Below are 15,296 nucleotides of genomic sequence, written 5' to 3' on the forward strand. Positions count from 1 at the left end.
TACTATTGATTATTTATACTTGGCTCACTCTCAAAAGAACGAGTGCACAAATAACTGCATTTAGTTTTAGGTGTTCTTTTGTTTTTAATGTAAATCAATTTACATCTGCTTAAGAGGGATGATATATTTTCTCTTCTGTAATAACCAGAATTGTTTATTAAAGAATAATAAGTTACTGCAAAGCAACCACATAAGTATGTTTTCCTTTAGCTGACTCCAAAACTTCTTATTAAGCACTATTTCACAGAAAATAACAAATTATATGTTGTGGTCTGATTACTTGCAATAGGTACTTCTGAATAGAAGAGAACACATTAGAATGAGAATGCTTTGAAATATATCAATTGCTTTAGTTATAAAGAGAATTGCTGAAAATAAAAGCAGATGTGAACGTGATTCAAATTTAATACATTTGAAATGTAAAGTAAAAATACAATACACCTGGATAGAGTTATGCAAATTGCATGGATAAATGTTCCCCCTAGGGATAACTTCAGCATGTTCTCTAAATCTATTTAAAAAAAGAAAAGTAGGAAGCTGGAGATAATTTTTAGATATTTCCTTAAACCGATGCATAGCTCTTTTCTTATTTTATTGAATTAATAAAGTAAATATTTTTAAAGAATTAATGTAATCAGCTCTTTATGATTGTGAACCGCCTCTACTTAATTTTAGGTAATCAAACATTTTTATTACTTCAGTCATTTGACACTATTCTCAAAGGAATCCCCTTACTAGTATTGTTCTCATTCTTAGGGGTATATGTATTTTCATTAGATGTAGATGTCCATTTCTATGTAGGAGTGTTTTTATTACTTGTTTGTTTTTAGTATTGCAGTTTAGAATAACAGAAACAACATGGGGGTAGGGTCAAAAGACTCGGGTTCGGTTCCCAAAACTGATTTAGCAAGAGATCTTGAATGCAGTGTAATGTTTTTAAGTTTCATTTCCTCATTTGTGCAGCAGACATAAAAATCTATGTTTGAGTGCCTTGTTTTGAAAGGGTCAAACGAGATAATGTACATGAAAAAACTCCAAGTACCATTTACATACCATTATTATTACATTTAGGAAATAACCTTACATAAATAATCCAGTATGAGTGCCCCTCTTTGTTTTTTAGATAGTCAAATACACACATAATTAATGTGTGGGTCACGAAGCCGCTTCTTTCTTTGCTTAACCGTAACTTTCTTGACCTAAACAATTTACCAGCGATCTAAGAAGCTGGAAAGGCTCCAATAAACTTCCAAGCCTTCACATATCACTCTGTAGCTCGCTAACAAGGTTAACAATCCAACTTTTCACGTATCCCAAACCCGGCAATCATACATAATTTTTAAGACACCCAAGTGTTCGCTGGGCAGTCGTTCACAGACGCATCACGTTTCGACGCTATGGAAACGATGACCCTACGATGTCTAAAAACACCGAGCGCCGCGGCTCTCCGGACTTGCATTGTTTAAGGTGATGGAGGTGGCTCAGTGTTGCCGTCAAGTTGCACGTTCAGTAGCAGTTGTGTTGAGGGGCCGGATTCGTACCCTTCCGGCAGGGCTCCGGGAAGCCACCCGGCCGAGCAGAAAAGGGTTAAAGGAGTCCAGCAGAGGGAAGTAGCGCGGAGTGCGTGTGTGTGTGGGAGCGGGCGGGCGGGCGGGCGGGCGAGCGCACAGGACAGAAGCCTCGACTTGCGGAGCGGACCCGTACACAAGTTGCAAAGGCCACCGCGTCCGCGGCTTAGGGCCCTCGCGGGCCCCGGGGGCACGGCCTGCGCCCGCCCGCAGCGCCTGGCGGGGGAGGGGCTGGGCTGCGGAGAGGGGTCTCGCGAGGGTTCCAGGGCGTGGCCGGAGTGGGGGGCGCGCGGCGAGTGTGCTCGGGTGTGCGCGCGCGAGAGGGCGAGTGTGAGCGCGGCGAGTGTGAGCGCGGCGAGTGTGCGGCCGCGTCGCCATTCCCCGTGACGTCAGAGTGTATTGTTGTGAGCGGGGCCGAGCGGAGCATCCCCGGAGCTGTCACCGCGGCGGCCGCGGCGGCGGCGGCGCAGCGCGAGCCCCGCACGAGCGAGCCCGGCCGGCGCCGCCCCCGCCCCCGTCCCCGGCCCCGCCGCGCCGCCGCCGCCGCCGCCGCCCCAGCCCCCGCCCCCGGCCCGCCCGCCCGCCGCGCGCCGCCGCCGCCGCCGCCGCCCGCGCGCCCCCACCCACCCCACCCCACCCCCTCGCTCCATCCCTCCCACCCGCCGCCGCCGCCGCCGCCGCCGCCCGCGCGCCTCCCCCCGCGGAGCGAGTGCGGGTCACCGGGTCACTGGGTCATTGTCTCCGCGCCCGAACCCCGAGCACCCCGTGGAATCCCCCACGTCATCATCAGAACCATCAATGAGATGCAAACATGAAAGACAAGAGGAAGAAGAAGGACCGCACCTGGGCCGAGGCTGCCCGCCTGGTACGTACCGCCCCCCGCCCGCCCGCCGCCCGCCCGCCGCCCGCCGCCCGCGCGTCCCGCCGGCCCCGCCGCTCGCCCCGCCGCTCGCCCCGCCGCTCGCCCCGCCGCTCGCCCCGCGCCGGCGGAGACGGCCACTTCCAGCCGAGCCGCCGCCCGCTCGCCGGGCTCCTGCTCTTTGTTATTCTGCGGGAGTGGGCTCGCCCAGGGGCCCCTGTGTGTGTGCGTGCGCGCGCGGAGGGGCGCAGCCAGCATCTCGGGGAGCCCCGCGCCCGCCGCGCCCGGGACCGCCCGGGACACTTCTCCCGGCACTTCGCGCTCGGGGCTCGGCCGTGCCTTGGCCACGGGTGAATTTCCGAGCGCTCGGCCCCGCTCGACTTCCCTCTCTGCCGCTCCGGAGACCTTTGTGTGGCAATTACCACTCCCTCCCGGGCCCTCCACCTCCCGGAATTTCATCAATAACTCTGTGCACGGTCTGTGTGTCTGTTCGGCGTTCGTGAGTTCATACATTTCACACGTGCATGCACGGCGTGTGTCCGACACGGACTTGCGGGGCGTGTGCATGTGGGCTAGGGCGTGCGTGTCTGTGTGCCGCGTCGTGTGCATGATGGATGCACACGGATACGTGCATGTTTCGTGCGGATCAAGTTCGTTTGTGTTTTGTAGGTATTGTGTTGTGCTCGATGTTTGTGTGTACATTCTGTGCACGTGTGTGCGATTTTTTTGAGTGTGTGTCGGGGCGTGTGTATGTTTGGTGAAGTTGGGTCAGTGTCATTTGTAGTGGGAGGTCATTAAGAGTGTACAGCTAGGTGTGTTTTAATGCTGGCTTCCTGGGCGGTGTTACTGGGCTGCTTTTCTTTAACCTTTCGGAGCTTACGTTTTAATCATCGAAAGAATGTCTCTATAGAAATGCTGGTTGGCAGAGGGGCGTCGGCGTCTTTGGTTTGATGCATGTGTATGTGTGGGTTTTTTTTTTTTCTTCTTCTTCTTCTTCTTTTTCTTCTTTTAAAGGACAGCTGTAAACGGATTTTTTAAAAAAGGATATTTCTGTACAGTGTGCCTCACGGGAATGCAAGGCATTACATTTGAAGCTCAGCCTTTCAGGATTTCGGCTGCATAAATTAAATATTTATTTAGCAACTTACTGTCTTTTATAATTGGCCAAAAGAAAGCAGACTGCATGCCATAGAGGGTGGGGTGGGGGGTGGGGGTGGAGGAAGACCACAGAACATGTTATTGGGTTGACTTTGTAAAGATTGTTTTACCATAACTGTGGGATTCCTTTTTTTTTTTTTTTTTTAAAGCTTTTGAGTAACTACATCATGCTCAAGGAGAACATTTGTCAAAAGTAATTATCTGAGTTTGGTTGAAGGGCCTTGCTGGTATGTTTCTGGATTGGAGCAAAGGGTTTTAAATAATTGACCCTATTGCCCTGTCGAAGAAGTGACAAAAGTCCCTTTTAATTGTGATCTAGTTATTGGATGTCGAAGTGGGTAGGCCCCTTTACTTCATCTCTTATTTTGTAGTAGTGTATATTATGATTTCTCCTCTTATCTGTAATTGTGTTAATTGCTAAATCACTCACTGTCTGGATGAATGGGCAGGTGATAGTCATTCTCTAATGAACTGCATCTGGGGGAGGAAACTTATCTGTGAGGAATATGCGAAAAGTAAGCAGTAAGTGTTAAGTAGATGCCAGATTGATGTTATCACTGAATTTTTGCTAGAGCATAGTACATTACTTATTGTTTGCTCAGCCATTAATTCAGAATTGTGTGGGGGTGTGCAAGGCTTCTGAAAATGCATTATTCAGGTTCCTTGGAGTGGCAATCAAGTATTGTAGAGCTTCAGTGTGTTTTCTAAACAAGCGAATGAGTTGACTTATAAATATTTTAAAATAATGATTCATGAATTACCTCTATCTGCCTGCAGAGAATTATTTAATAAATAACCTTTTTTTTTTCCTGATGGAATTTAAAGCTTACCATTTGTCTTCAACCAGTATTTGTTACTATTCTTAAAATACTGTGCTCTATTTGATCTAAGCATGATAGATTTGTATTGATAAATCCTGAAATAGATTTCTGAGTCACAGCTTTTTGTTAAAAGTTGCCTTTTGCTCTTACAAAGTTCATTGATGGGAAAAGACACACTAGGAGTCATCAACACAAAAGAATTAATGATAGACCAGATGTCTCTATTTTAACCAGACATATTGAACTAGTAGTTATGGTAATTTTTCAATTTGGTTCAAGTTATTTTTCCCCTGGTAGTTGTACAAATGTGTATGTATTCAAAATGTGACAGTTGAAATAAAATACTGAACAAAATAGCAAGTAATTGCACTGGAAATATCTTTCTTAGAAATTTGTGATTTGTAATTGTGACTTATGATCCTTCTTAACTTTGTGAATAAAAGAAAAGGATCCATTTGGGTAAGAGGGATTTTTTTTTCATGTTTCTTTATGATTACATGAATACATATAGACAAACTGTCTTACAAACTTGCATGAAAAGTTTTTATTCTTATAATTGTATTTACACGCCATTAAAAAGCAATGCTGTTTTAGGGACATTTCTGTGCTAGAAATACTATCATTACATATTTTATTTTACACTACCCCTGCTGATTTTGCTATGGTTGTTGTTGTTAAGGACTTTTAGCCTTTTCTCCATCAAATGTTAAGCTAGGTGTCTGAGTTTAAAAGTAAAGACTATGGGTAGACAGAAAATATGCATGTAGTTCTTGCAACATATGAACTAAAGAGAGTATCCAAATTAACATTAAGAATAACTTTCCAATTATACGGCATATAATATATATCTTCTACTGGAGAGAGTGGGTAAGTGAGATTATCTTGGAGGAGGGGATCAGGGGAGAGGAAATGCAAAATACAGTTTTTGAACTGTGACCAAAAGCTTAGGTTTAAATGTAGCCTTTCCATTCATTTTTAAGAAAAATATATATGGAAGAAGAACAGTTCTTTGTAGAGTAAGAACTTCCAGTCAACAACATAATTTTTGCTTTCTTTCTTTGTGAGAAAAGTATATGGTCTGTAAATCTGCAAACTCTGAGTGGGAACTCCAGGGATTTTGCTTTAGATAGAGATGCAGCTATCAAGCCCTACCAATTTTCTTAGAAGTATATCATGTTTATATGTGGTGAGCTTGCTTAGCTTAGGAAAGAGGGAATGGTAGTACAATTTTTTTTTTTTTTTTGTATTTTCAAGAATATCATGATTATTAACAGGCTGCCATTTTAAAACAGCAATACCATATATTTTTCTTTTCTCTTCTCTCTCTCTCTCTCTTTCTCTTTCTTTCTCCTTTCTGCCCTGCATCAGTTGGAGAAATTTCAGCCTTCAGCCTCCTTTACTCCCCCTCAGCCTTCTGCAGTTGTGGTTGTTACTTTGCGCATTGCCATTTAATATGGAGGCTGCTCCTAAACCAGATGCATTTTCATCTGTTTTATCTGCTCTTCTAAGGTTATAGAGTCTCCGAGGATCCCACAATCACATGGAAGTATCTTCTGTCTTAATATTTGTAGACCACAATAAGAATAAAAATCAAAACCATAACTCATGTCGAGCTAGGGCTTTGACTTTAATCCTTTTGACTTTTATCTCAAGTCTTCACTCTGTTACTATAAATACAGTTTAAACCATTGTGAAAGGATCTTCATGCTTCTTTGTAGAAAAAAAATGGGGATTTGACAGGACTTTGTTTTACTGCACTAAGGGGTTTCTTTGTTACTGGCTTAACACAGAACATACTGTTATTTATAAAATTATTCTAGGTTAATTCTTTTTTTTTTTTTGACATGCAAAAATGTTGTTGCTTTGAGAAGTGCCTTTTGATAGTTTCATCATTTTGTTCTATAGGGAATGCTGCTGGTAAGATAATGATTCAGTGTATTAATTTGTTTCCCGAGTTCTGTTTGTTTCATTCCCTACAATCTTTGTTTAGTCTCACTGGCACCTGAAAATAAATCTTAACAATCTTCAATAGCTTTCTGCTTGGTAACATGGCTGATTTATTTGCTTGTAGTTTAGGTACATTCACATAGATGACTATTAGTAGGGGTTTTTGTATTTTTTTTTTTATTTGTTTTGTTTTTTGGTAGTTCAAGGTGACCTTTGGGGGAAAAAATTAATGGCAAATTTGCCTCATTGGGAGAAAACAGACATCAATCTCTTCATGCCATAGCAGAAAATTACTGAAGGTTTTAAGTAAATTGAAATTTTGTAAATCACGTTCTATTAAAAATTAAGTAGGGGTATAGGAATTAAAGGAAATCTCTGCAAATCTTTTGCACTGAGAAGATTCTTTTGCATAATGCATTATATGCTAAATAAACTCTTAGAGTTCTCATGAAATAAAGCCAAATGGTGTTGGTGGCTGTTAAAATAGAAAACAATTCATAATTGTCAGTTTACTGGTTGCATTGTCTTTTGTCTTTGTATTTTAGAAATACATATAGTTTTTCTAGAATGATGATATGTAGATGGAGAGGAGAGCATTGGTACTGCTTTTGTCATTCTTTCACTGTGCTAGTGGTGCTTAGATTTCAGGTTATGACCAGGCCTTGACAGTTTGACAACATTTCGACTTGTGATTTGGGGTGAGCCCCCGAGGTGCATTTGGGCATGATTGTGACAGTGCTTATTGGCTTATGAGCCTGGTTAACGTATATGGCAAATGGGGTTTTATTTTCAATCACTTACATTTCAGTTGGTTTGATTCAGCTGTTTTCTGTGATCTACACGTAACATAATCTCTTTATGTTTGTATCTCATCATCTCTTCTTTCAGATGGGGAACCTAAATTTTCATTGCAATTTGAAAGATGGAAAAGAGTTTAGCAATTTCTCTGCCTCTTTGAATTTAAAGTTGGGAAAAACGTGTTTGAAATAAATGAGAAGTGTGAACTTAGGCCTAGTGTTTAGGTTGTTAATTTTTTATTTCCTGCTGACATGAAAGGGAATTTTAAGAGTTGATTCTTCCTTAAGGTTTTCTCTTCTTGGAGCAAGCCTTTGGTAGCAGATGATTCCTTGGATGTCAGGAAGGGACTCTTGGTGTGCTTTGGCTTTTAGACTTGTAGAGTTGTACCTGTAAAGGAATTTCACCACAGAGAAGTGAACTAATAGAGTAACGAAATTTAATATTTAATAATGTAATAGTTTCAGCCTTCACTGAAGTGCACTGAAAATGTGAAGTATGGTCCCTAACCATTTTAAGGGTTCCTACTTATACAGCTCAAACCCTGGGGAGGATACAAAGATACATCCTCAAGGAGTGTTGAGTTCAGTAGAGGAGAAAAAAGAAAGCTGGGGGAAGACCGACCAGACACCATCTGCAGGTGTCACATGAATGATCAAGCGGGTGCTATTTTATAGGTTTACAGAAGGGAGAAGCTGCATGGTATGTGGAGATTGCAGAAGGCTTAATGGATGAGGTGGAACTTGGTTTGTCCTTGAAATATGAGTAAGATTGAACAGGTGATGAGAGGAGAACATTCTAAGAAGAGATCCCTGCATGAGCAAAGGTGTCGTGTCAGGCAAGAAAATGGGGCCATGAGCAGAGAAGTCTAGAAATATCCAAAGACTTGAGGGGATTGGCACTGCAATAAAGTTGAAAATTACATTGTGACCAGATTGAAGAGGGATTTGCAAGTTATTTCAAGACAGTTGGACCTTGTAAATTGTGGCGTGGGGCTAGTGGGGTAACTGGTAACAGAAATAGGATTTTTAAAACACACACACAAAACAAAATGACTCTTATAAAGAGAGGGAACACCAGTGGTCTGGGGATGTCTCTGAATGCTTCCGTTATTTGGTAATAGAGCCCGAAACAAAATTGATTTTAGAAATATTTTAAATAACACAGCTTTCTTCTGACCTATAGCCTTTGCCAAATGAGGCAAAGTAAACATCAGTGAGTAATATACATTACATTTGTAGAAAATGTACACAGGGCACTCTGTTGCCTGAAATAGTCTCTTGAGATCAGTAGGTAGCTAGTGTTATTTCAGTACCTCAGTCTTCAAATGTGTGGTTTAATGATATGCCCAGTATCATCACCCTGTCTGTAAAGAGCAAAGCTGGCACAGGATTTTTTTTTTTTTTTCTAAATCTGTGTCATGTCTTTCTGATTTTTTAAAAAACCAACACAGGCATTTTAACTGATGTGAAATTAACTCATTTGTTGCACGGAGGCATAGCATAGGCAGGATCTGCCTACAGCAGACTTATTTCCAGCTTTTCAGATTCCCTGCTTGCTTTTCATTCCTCTTTCCCTTTTTCATCAAAAGTCTGCATAAAATTATTATCATTAATTTATCATTTAAAAGCTTCCCCACACCCCTGCTGCAAAGGTTGTCACTAGCAGATCCCAGCTCCTTCCTGACCCGGCTGGGAGGAGGGGCGTCTGTATAGAACCACTTTCAGCTATTTGCCAGCACTGAGTGCCTTGATTGTTCTGCTTTTGTCCTTGCACAGTTGGTAGCTGTGGAAATCTAGCCGGGATTGAAACTTTCCCTGAAGAGCCCTTGGGGAACAAATAGAAACATTATATGATTAGCCACATTGTTTTCATTATTAAACAAATCTACATAAAAGGGTAGCAATTAACAGCTTTATCAGCCTGAACTTAGACATCTACCTCTCCTCACCCCTCAAAATTCCCACTTGAAGTGAGAACAATTAACTGTTGCTGGTTTTAATGTCAGCAACTGACAACATTAAATTGGGAAAAGGCACTTCTGGTTGATTGACATGTAGCCCTCTGACACATTCTTATGTGTTTTAAGGCAAATTCATGCCCTGGGGTTAGAGCCAAAGGGCTTGTCAGAACATTGGCTTTAATAGCCGAAATGTATAACTTAAGTGACATCCAAGACCTTAAAGGCCTTTGGTGGAACTTTGAGAACCTGAGGAATCCTCTGTGCCAGTGCAAAACTATACTTAGTGGCCACACTTAGAAATTGTGTGAGTTCCCCCCCCCCAAATATATAGATGTATAATTTATTTTACAATAGTTATTTACCATGGATTTATTTTGCATATATTTAGCATAAATTAGCCCATGAAAAACCTCATAGTGATGTTTAAAATAATTCCAAAATTGCTAATTTTTTTTTTTTTTGGTGAGTGTTCTGTTCTTCAGTTACACAGTTGTTGATTTCTGAATATATTATTTATGACTTAGAGGAGGAATAGTATGGACCCTCTTCACCTTATCAGAAGACAGATGGCATTTCTGAGATTTTGTTAACTATAAGGTATTAGAACCTATTTGAATAATTTCAAGGAGTTAGAAATTGAGATAGTATCTCTGGGCTTATTTTCTAGATCAGTAGATAGAGAACACATGACATAATGAAGCTGTTGGTTATTCTTGGTTTTATTTTTTACTGTCAAAAATAAATGACTGTATATATAATTTGTATATACCAAAACCTTGTTGACAAGACAAAAGAACTGAGTTGCTGTCTGGACCATCAGGATTCTGTATAATGCTCTTTTAGTGTTCTGAGACTCAATTTCCATGGTGGGGAAGGGGTTCTCGCATACACAACAAGCAATTCTCTGACAACAGCAGCATATCCAAGTATTCAACTCCATTCTGGCACTATCTACCCAGAGACAGCATCAGATTCAACAGATTAAAGCTTTAGTCCTACAAGAGTTGTCCCCCATTCCCTTCAGAAGCCAATAGCAAGTCCAAGTGGTTGTTTCACGTGCTTGTGACTGACCTACCAGCTCTAGATTGGAAGTTCCAATGGCCTTTCATGAACTTCAGAGGCTAGTTGCAAGTCTAAGTAGTTACCTGTATTTCTGACTGGCTATAAATCAGAGCATCCCAAGATCTCTTCCTCAGATTCAATTAATTTGCTACACAGTTCATGAGACTCTGAGAAATATATCACTTACTAGATTATTACTAGTATGCATTACTTACTAGATCACTAGCTTATTGTAAAGGATAAAACTTAAGAACAGCCCCATGAAAGAAATGCATAGGGAAAGATGGGGGGATAGCGCATGGAGCTTCCATGTTTCTCCAGGTGAGCCACTCTCCCAAAGCCTCCATGTGTTCACCAACCCAGATGTGATCTGAATTCTGTCCCTTTGGGTTTTCACGGAGACTTCATTATATAGTCATGATTAATCAAATCATTGGCCATTAGCACTTGATTCACCTCCAGCTCCTCTTCCTCCCCCAAGGTGAGGGAATGGGACTAAAATTTCAAACCTAATCACATGGTTGGCTCTATTGTCAAGAAGCCCCCATCCCTAGGTGCTTTCCAGAAGTCATCTTATTAACATAATGAAAGACACTTTTATCATTCTCAACACCTAGGAAATTCCCAGGTTTGGGGAGGTTTATGCAAGAAAAAGGACAAAGATGGAATATATATCATTATAAATCACCGTATCACCCCCTCTAACTGCCCTTCCCCCCACCATACACGCACAACCTATACTCTCTTATTTTAAAAAGTATTTATAAGAAAATCCTTGAAAATATGTTATAATGTCTTCAGATTCTTGCAAGCAGAAGTTGTCTTTCCTAAATCCTTTAAAGCAATCCAAGAAATTAAGTATGATATTCTCCTTGATCCCTTTCCATCACTATTTTTGCTCTTTCTTGCTTGTTGGAGGGTACTCTTCTCTGTTTACTCTTTAGTATCAGTGTATCTCAGAATGCTGCACACTCCCTCCATTTTATTCTCATTTTCCTCCTGTCCTTTGACCATGTCTCATGCCTCAGTGGCCATTCTGTCATAATTAGGACTCCAGCCTTGATCCTTCCCCTAAATTTCAGACTTATATCAGTAATTCCTTTGTGTATCTCTACATACTCTGGTATTTCAAATGAAATTTATCCAGTTCAGTTAAATATTTATTGGGTACCTTCCACAAAAGTATATTGTACATTGAGTACAAAAAGAGAAATGTGATAGCATTCTTGTCTGGGTGGGGTACTAATCTGTGCGTACCTAAACACCTAATATCTGTGAACCATAGTAAATTCCATCTTAAATATAGTTCACATCTAGCTCCTCCTCTTTTCATTCACTATATTTTACGAAGTTCTGACCTTCCAACTAGTTTTGACTCTAATCTCTCTTTTAAAATCTTACAAAAGCTGTATATCTCTTTCTAGAGTAGATCTGATCTTAATCTTTTCTCTGCTTAAAAACTCTTGTGATTATCTTCAAGTTAAAACCCAACAGGTCATGGGAAGCCCTTTTCAATATTGACAACACTTTTTTAAGTGGTATGTGATGATTGTTTTACCTATAATGTGCAGAATTTTACATTTTTGTATCAGTGATATGTCATATCACTGTTCCAATTTCTACAGCTCCTGCAGGTTTATTTTATATTCTTTTAAAACACAATGAAGATAGTTAATTAAATTTACCAGTAAGTAGTTAAACTTATCAACATTTTTATCACCTGTGTTCAACTCTGTTTCTTGTATCATACTCTACCTTCTTTGTAAATTATCTCCTTTAATAGTTTTTTGTTTGTTTTTTCTTTTTCATTTTTAATGAGAAGCTCTGGGTCCATTAATAGTCTTCATATATCTAAAATGTATTTGTTTTGCCTACCCTTAAAAATAATCTTTTTCTTTAAACTTTAATAGTTTGAAATACTTTTAGACTCATATGAAGTTCTAAGAATCAAAAAAGAGACTGTGAGCAAACAGCCACATCCTCAAACTATTATCCATACTCTCTCCCTAAATCATTCCTATCTTCATAAATTTCATCTGAACATAATCCAGGTTGTATGTACAAAAGTGTCCAAGAGAAGCCTTTATGAAGATTATCTCCCAAATATGTAGATTATAATTCAAAAAGCGATATCTTCACAAAGCTTAGCACATCTTTCAGTGAAAAAAAAAAAAAGGTGGAGAAACTTGATGGGGAAAAACTAAAAGATACAATGTTGTTCTCACCAGTGAGTGATAATTTAGCTAGTAATAAAAGTTTAATTGACAATTTTTTACTCTTAATATTTTGGAAATGTTTCTTCATTATATTCTTGTATCAGTGGTTGTGACATTGTGTCTGAGTTGAGTTTATTACTTTTTAAGAAGTATCTGAGAGTTGTTACATGTTCTCTTTACCCTTGAAATTCTGCAGTTTTAATACTCTTTTATATGTTTATAGGTCGATTTGTCTTTATTCTGCTTAGTATTATGAGTGTATGTGTGTGTGTGTTTGTATGTATGTGTATGTATTTTAGAGTATACAAAATTCTTGCCTTTGTTATGCTTTTAATCATGTTGTAATATAGAACTTACTTTTGGCATTGTATCCCCACCAGATGATGAATTCTTTGAAATCTTCTAAGAGTTCCCTCAATATCTAGTAGTTTAGCATAATCAGCTTAGGGTTTAGAAGTGATTTAATAATAATGCAGAAAGAAGCCCCCCCCCCCAATACTGAACAAAATACAGCAATGAATGTGTTAGCTTCATTGGTCAGGATTCTGGATTGCAAGCAACAGAAAGCAAGTCTTGATAACTTAAGTAGAAAAGGATTTTTTGGAGTCCATGAGGTAGTTCATATAATCCTCAGGAAGGATCCAAAAAACCAGGCTGGAAAAATAGACAAGGATCAATAGAAGCTGAGCAGCACACACACACACTGGAAGTCATGCTGCAAAAATAATTGGGATATTGCTGTGGGCACCACTAATGGTCACCACTGTGACTTAGTGTTGGCATAGGTCACTGCCATTGCTGCCAATGTATCATGATCTGCTTGATCTTTGCATCCCAGGTTCAAATTTCAAATTCACAGGCAGATGCATTTAATTGTCAGACTCCAATGTTTGTATCTATACCTTAATTGTTAGGCACTGATGAAAAGGTGTGTGTGGCCTCTTCAGTACTATAGTGGAAACCTCTCCATCTGCATTTTCATAGCACTGATAAAGTCAGCAGATTAAAACTGAATGTCTCGTTTCTTCCCCACCTCCTGCTCCTGGCAAGTCTGCTCTTCCTGTCTTTCATCTCTCAGTGAAAGCCACCACTGCTTTCACAGTTGTTCAAGCCAGGAACCTTCTTGTCATCATTAATGTCTTTTTGTATTTTTCCCTTTTATCCAGTAATCACTGAGTTCCATTAGTTTTATATCCTTTTCTTCAAATCATTATCCTTACATCCTACACTTATTTCCATTTCCACTGTAATTTACTTTGACACAGGCAGTATATAGGTTAGGAAAAGAATATAGAGTAAAGACAAGCAGTCTTTAAAAGTCAGGCAGATAATATTTGAGTCTCAATTCTTCCACTTACTATGTATTTGACCTTGGGCAAATTATATAACATTCCTCAATTATAGTTCCATTGTGTATTAACAGGGAATAACATAAAAGAATGGCTGGAATATTTAAATAAGGTAATGTGTATAATGTACTTAGTACAACATCTGACATGAGAAGATGCCGGTTAATGTTCATGTCTGCTACTTTTCCTTTTCTCCTTAAGTTGCTGCAGCAACCTTGTACTGATTTCACTGACTATAGACTTAACTCCACTCAGAATGATTCTTCTTATTACTTCCATAACTACATCTTTAAAGGTAAAACTGGTTTATGGTACCCCTTGAGGCTGACTTAGTTTCTGTAGGAAGCAGATGGAAATATCTTAAAGGACACCACAAAAGAAAAGAACAAGTGTTAGTGAGGCAAATCAGGGTTGTAACCATCATGAAACTGTCATTCCCCTTAGACTGGAGGGGGGGCCAAGAGGAGTAGGGAGTTGTTACCACAATGATGTGGGCTGTGCCTACAGGAGAAGGGTGCCTGACATAGACTGTGACCATATGCAGTGGAATATAGCCACTGCCAGTCCTCAGCCCTACTGGGGAGGGGGGCACATCACATCAATACACTGACTCCCCCCACTTCTATTTACTCATCTTCCCTTTGCTTCCTGTTGGCTGATTCATCCAGAAGCTAGAGGACAGGAGGTCTCTGTTGAGAAAATTCATAGATGTCAGCCTACCGGGTCACAGAGCTGTGTGGGGGAGGGCAGAGAGTGAATCTCAAGTTGCTAACAGAGAATATACAAAATGCTACTTTTTCAAAAACCCTTTATTAAAGCTTTGCATTTTTCTAAAAGTACAGTTTATTTGTTTCAAAATCTTTTAGGTTTATCTTATTCATACTTCTCCAGTTTCATCACTTGATTCTCTTCTCCAGTTATATAAAATTTGTGTTAGATCTCTGAATTTATCATACTTTCCCATAGTTTGCTTAAACTTTATATGTGTTATTTCTTCTCCTTGTAACATCCTCCCTGTCCCCTTTCTTTTTATCTTTAATGGCAATTTCCTATGCTTTCTTCAGATTTTAGTCTCCCTTGAGCAGCTTTTATATGTTCTCAAAGCACTATGTCATTGTGACAATATAATTAGTTGTTTAATTTCTTATTTATAATTGTTTCCTAAGTACCTAATGCACTACCTCATCTTTGGTTGTTGCTGATTGCAGTTAAATAAAATGAAGCAGTCAAAGAGGATTTTTCAGGGGAGCTATTAGCTAAGTCTAAAAGTTTTCAACATTTTTATAGAACTATAAAAGTTAGGTCTCCTTGATTCATTTCTGTGCCATGCTGAATTGTCACTGTACAATCTAGAGAAAGGATCAGATTTCTCAAGAATCAACTGGACAACTGATGGATTTTGAAAGCCTGTGTCTACTTTCTGCTCACTAGCACCTTTTATTACTTTGGGATAATAATTTGATAGTCATCATGCTTAATGGCACTGGAAAATATTCAGTTCCTGCCATTAATATGTTAGCTGCCTTGGGAATGTAATAAGATATGGACCTCGACCTTT

General features: G+C 39.9%; 1 protein-coding gene across 1 annotated transcript in view; it reads left to right on the forward strand.

Moving 5' to 3' along the window:
- Positions 1-2,348: 2,348 nt before the first annotated feature.
- ASXL3 (ASXL transcriptional regulator 3) overlaps positions 2,349-15,296 on the forward strand; it is a 180,648-nt gene continuing 167,700 nt past the window's right edge. The window contains exon 1 of the mRNA XM_041723063.1: positions 2,349-2,433. Coding sequence (XP_041578997.1) covers positions 2,380-2,433 — 54 coding nt within the window. The 5' untranslated portion in view covers positions 2,349-2,379. The remainder of the gene's footprint in view (positions 2,434-15,296) is intronic.

Source organism: Vulpes lagopus, chromosome 1 (assembly GCF_018345385.1).
Source record: "Vulpes lagopus strain Blue_001 chromosome 1, ASM1834538v1, whole genome shotgun sequence".
Classification (NCBI taxonomy): Eukaryota; Metazoa; Chordata; class Mammalia; order Carnivora; family Canidae; genus Vulpes; species Vulpes lagopus.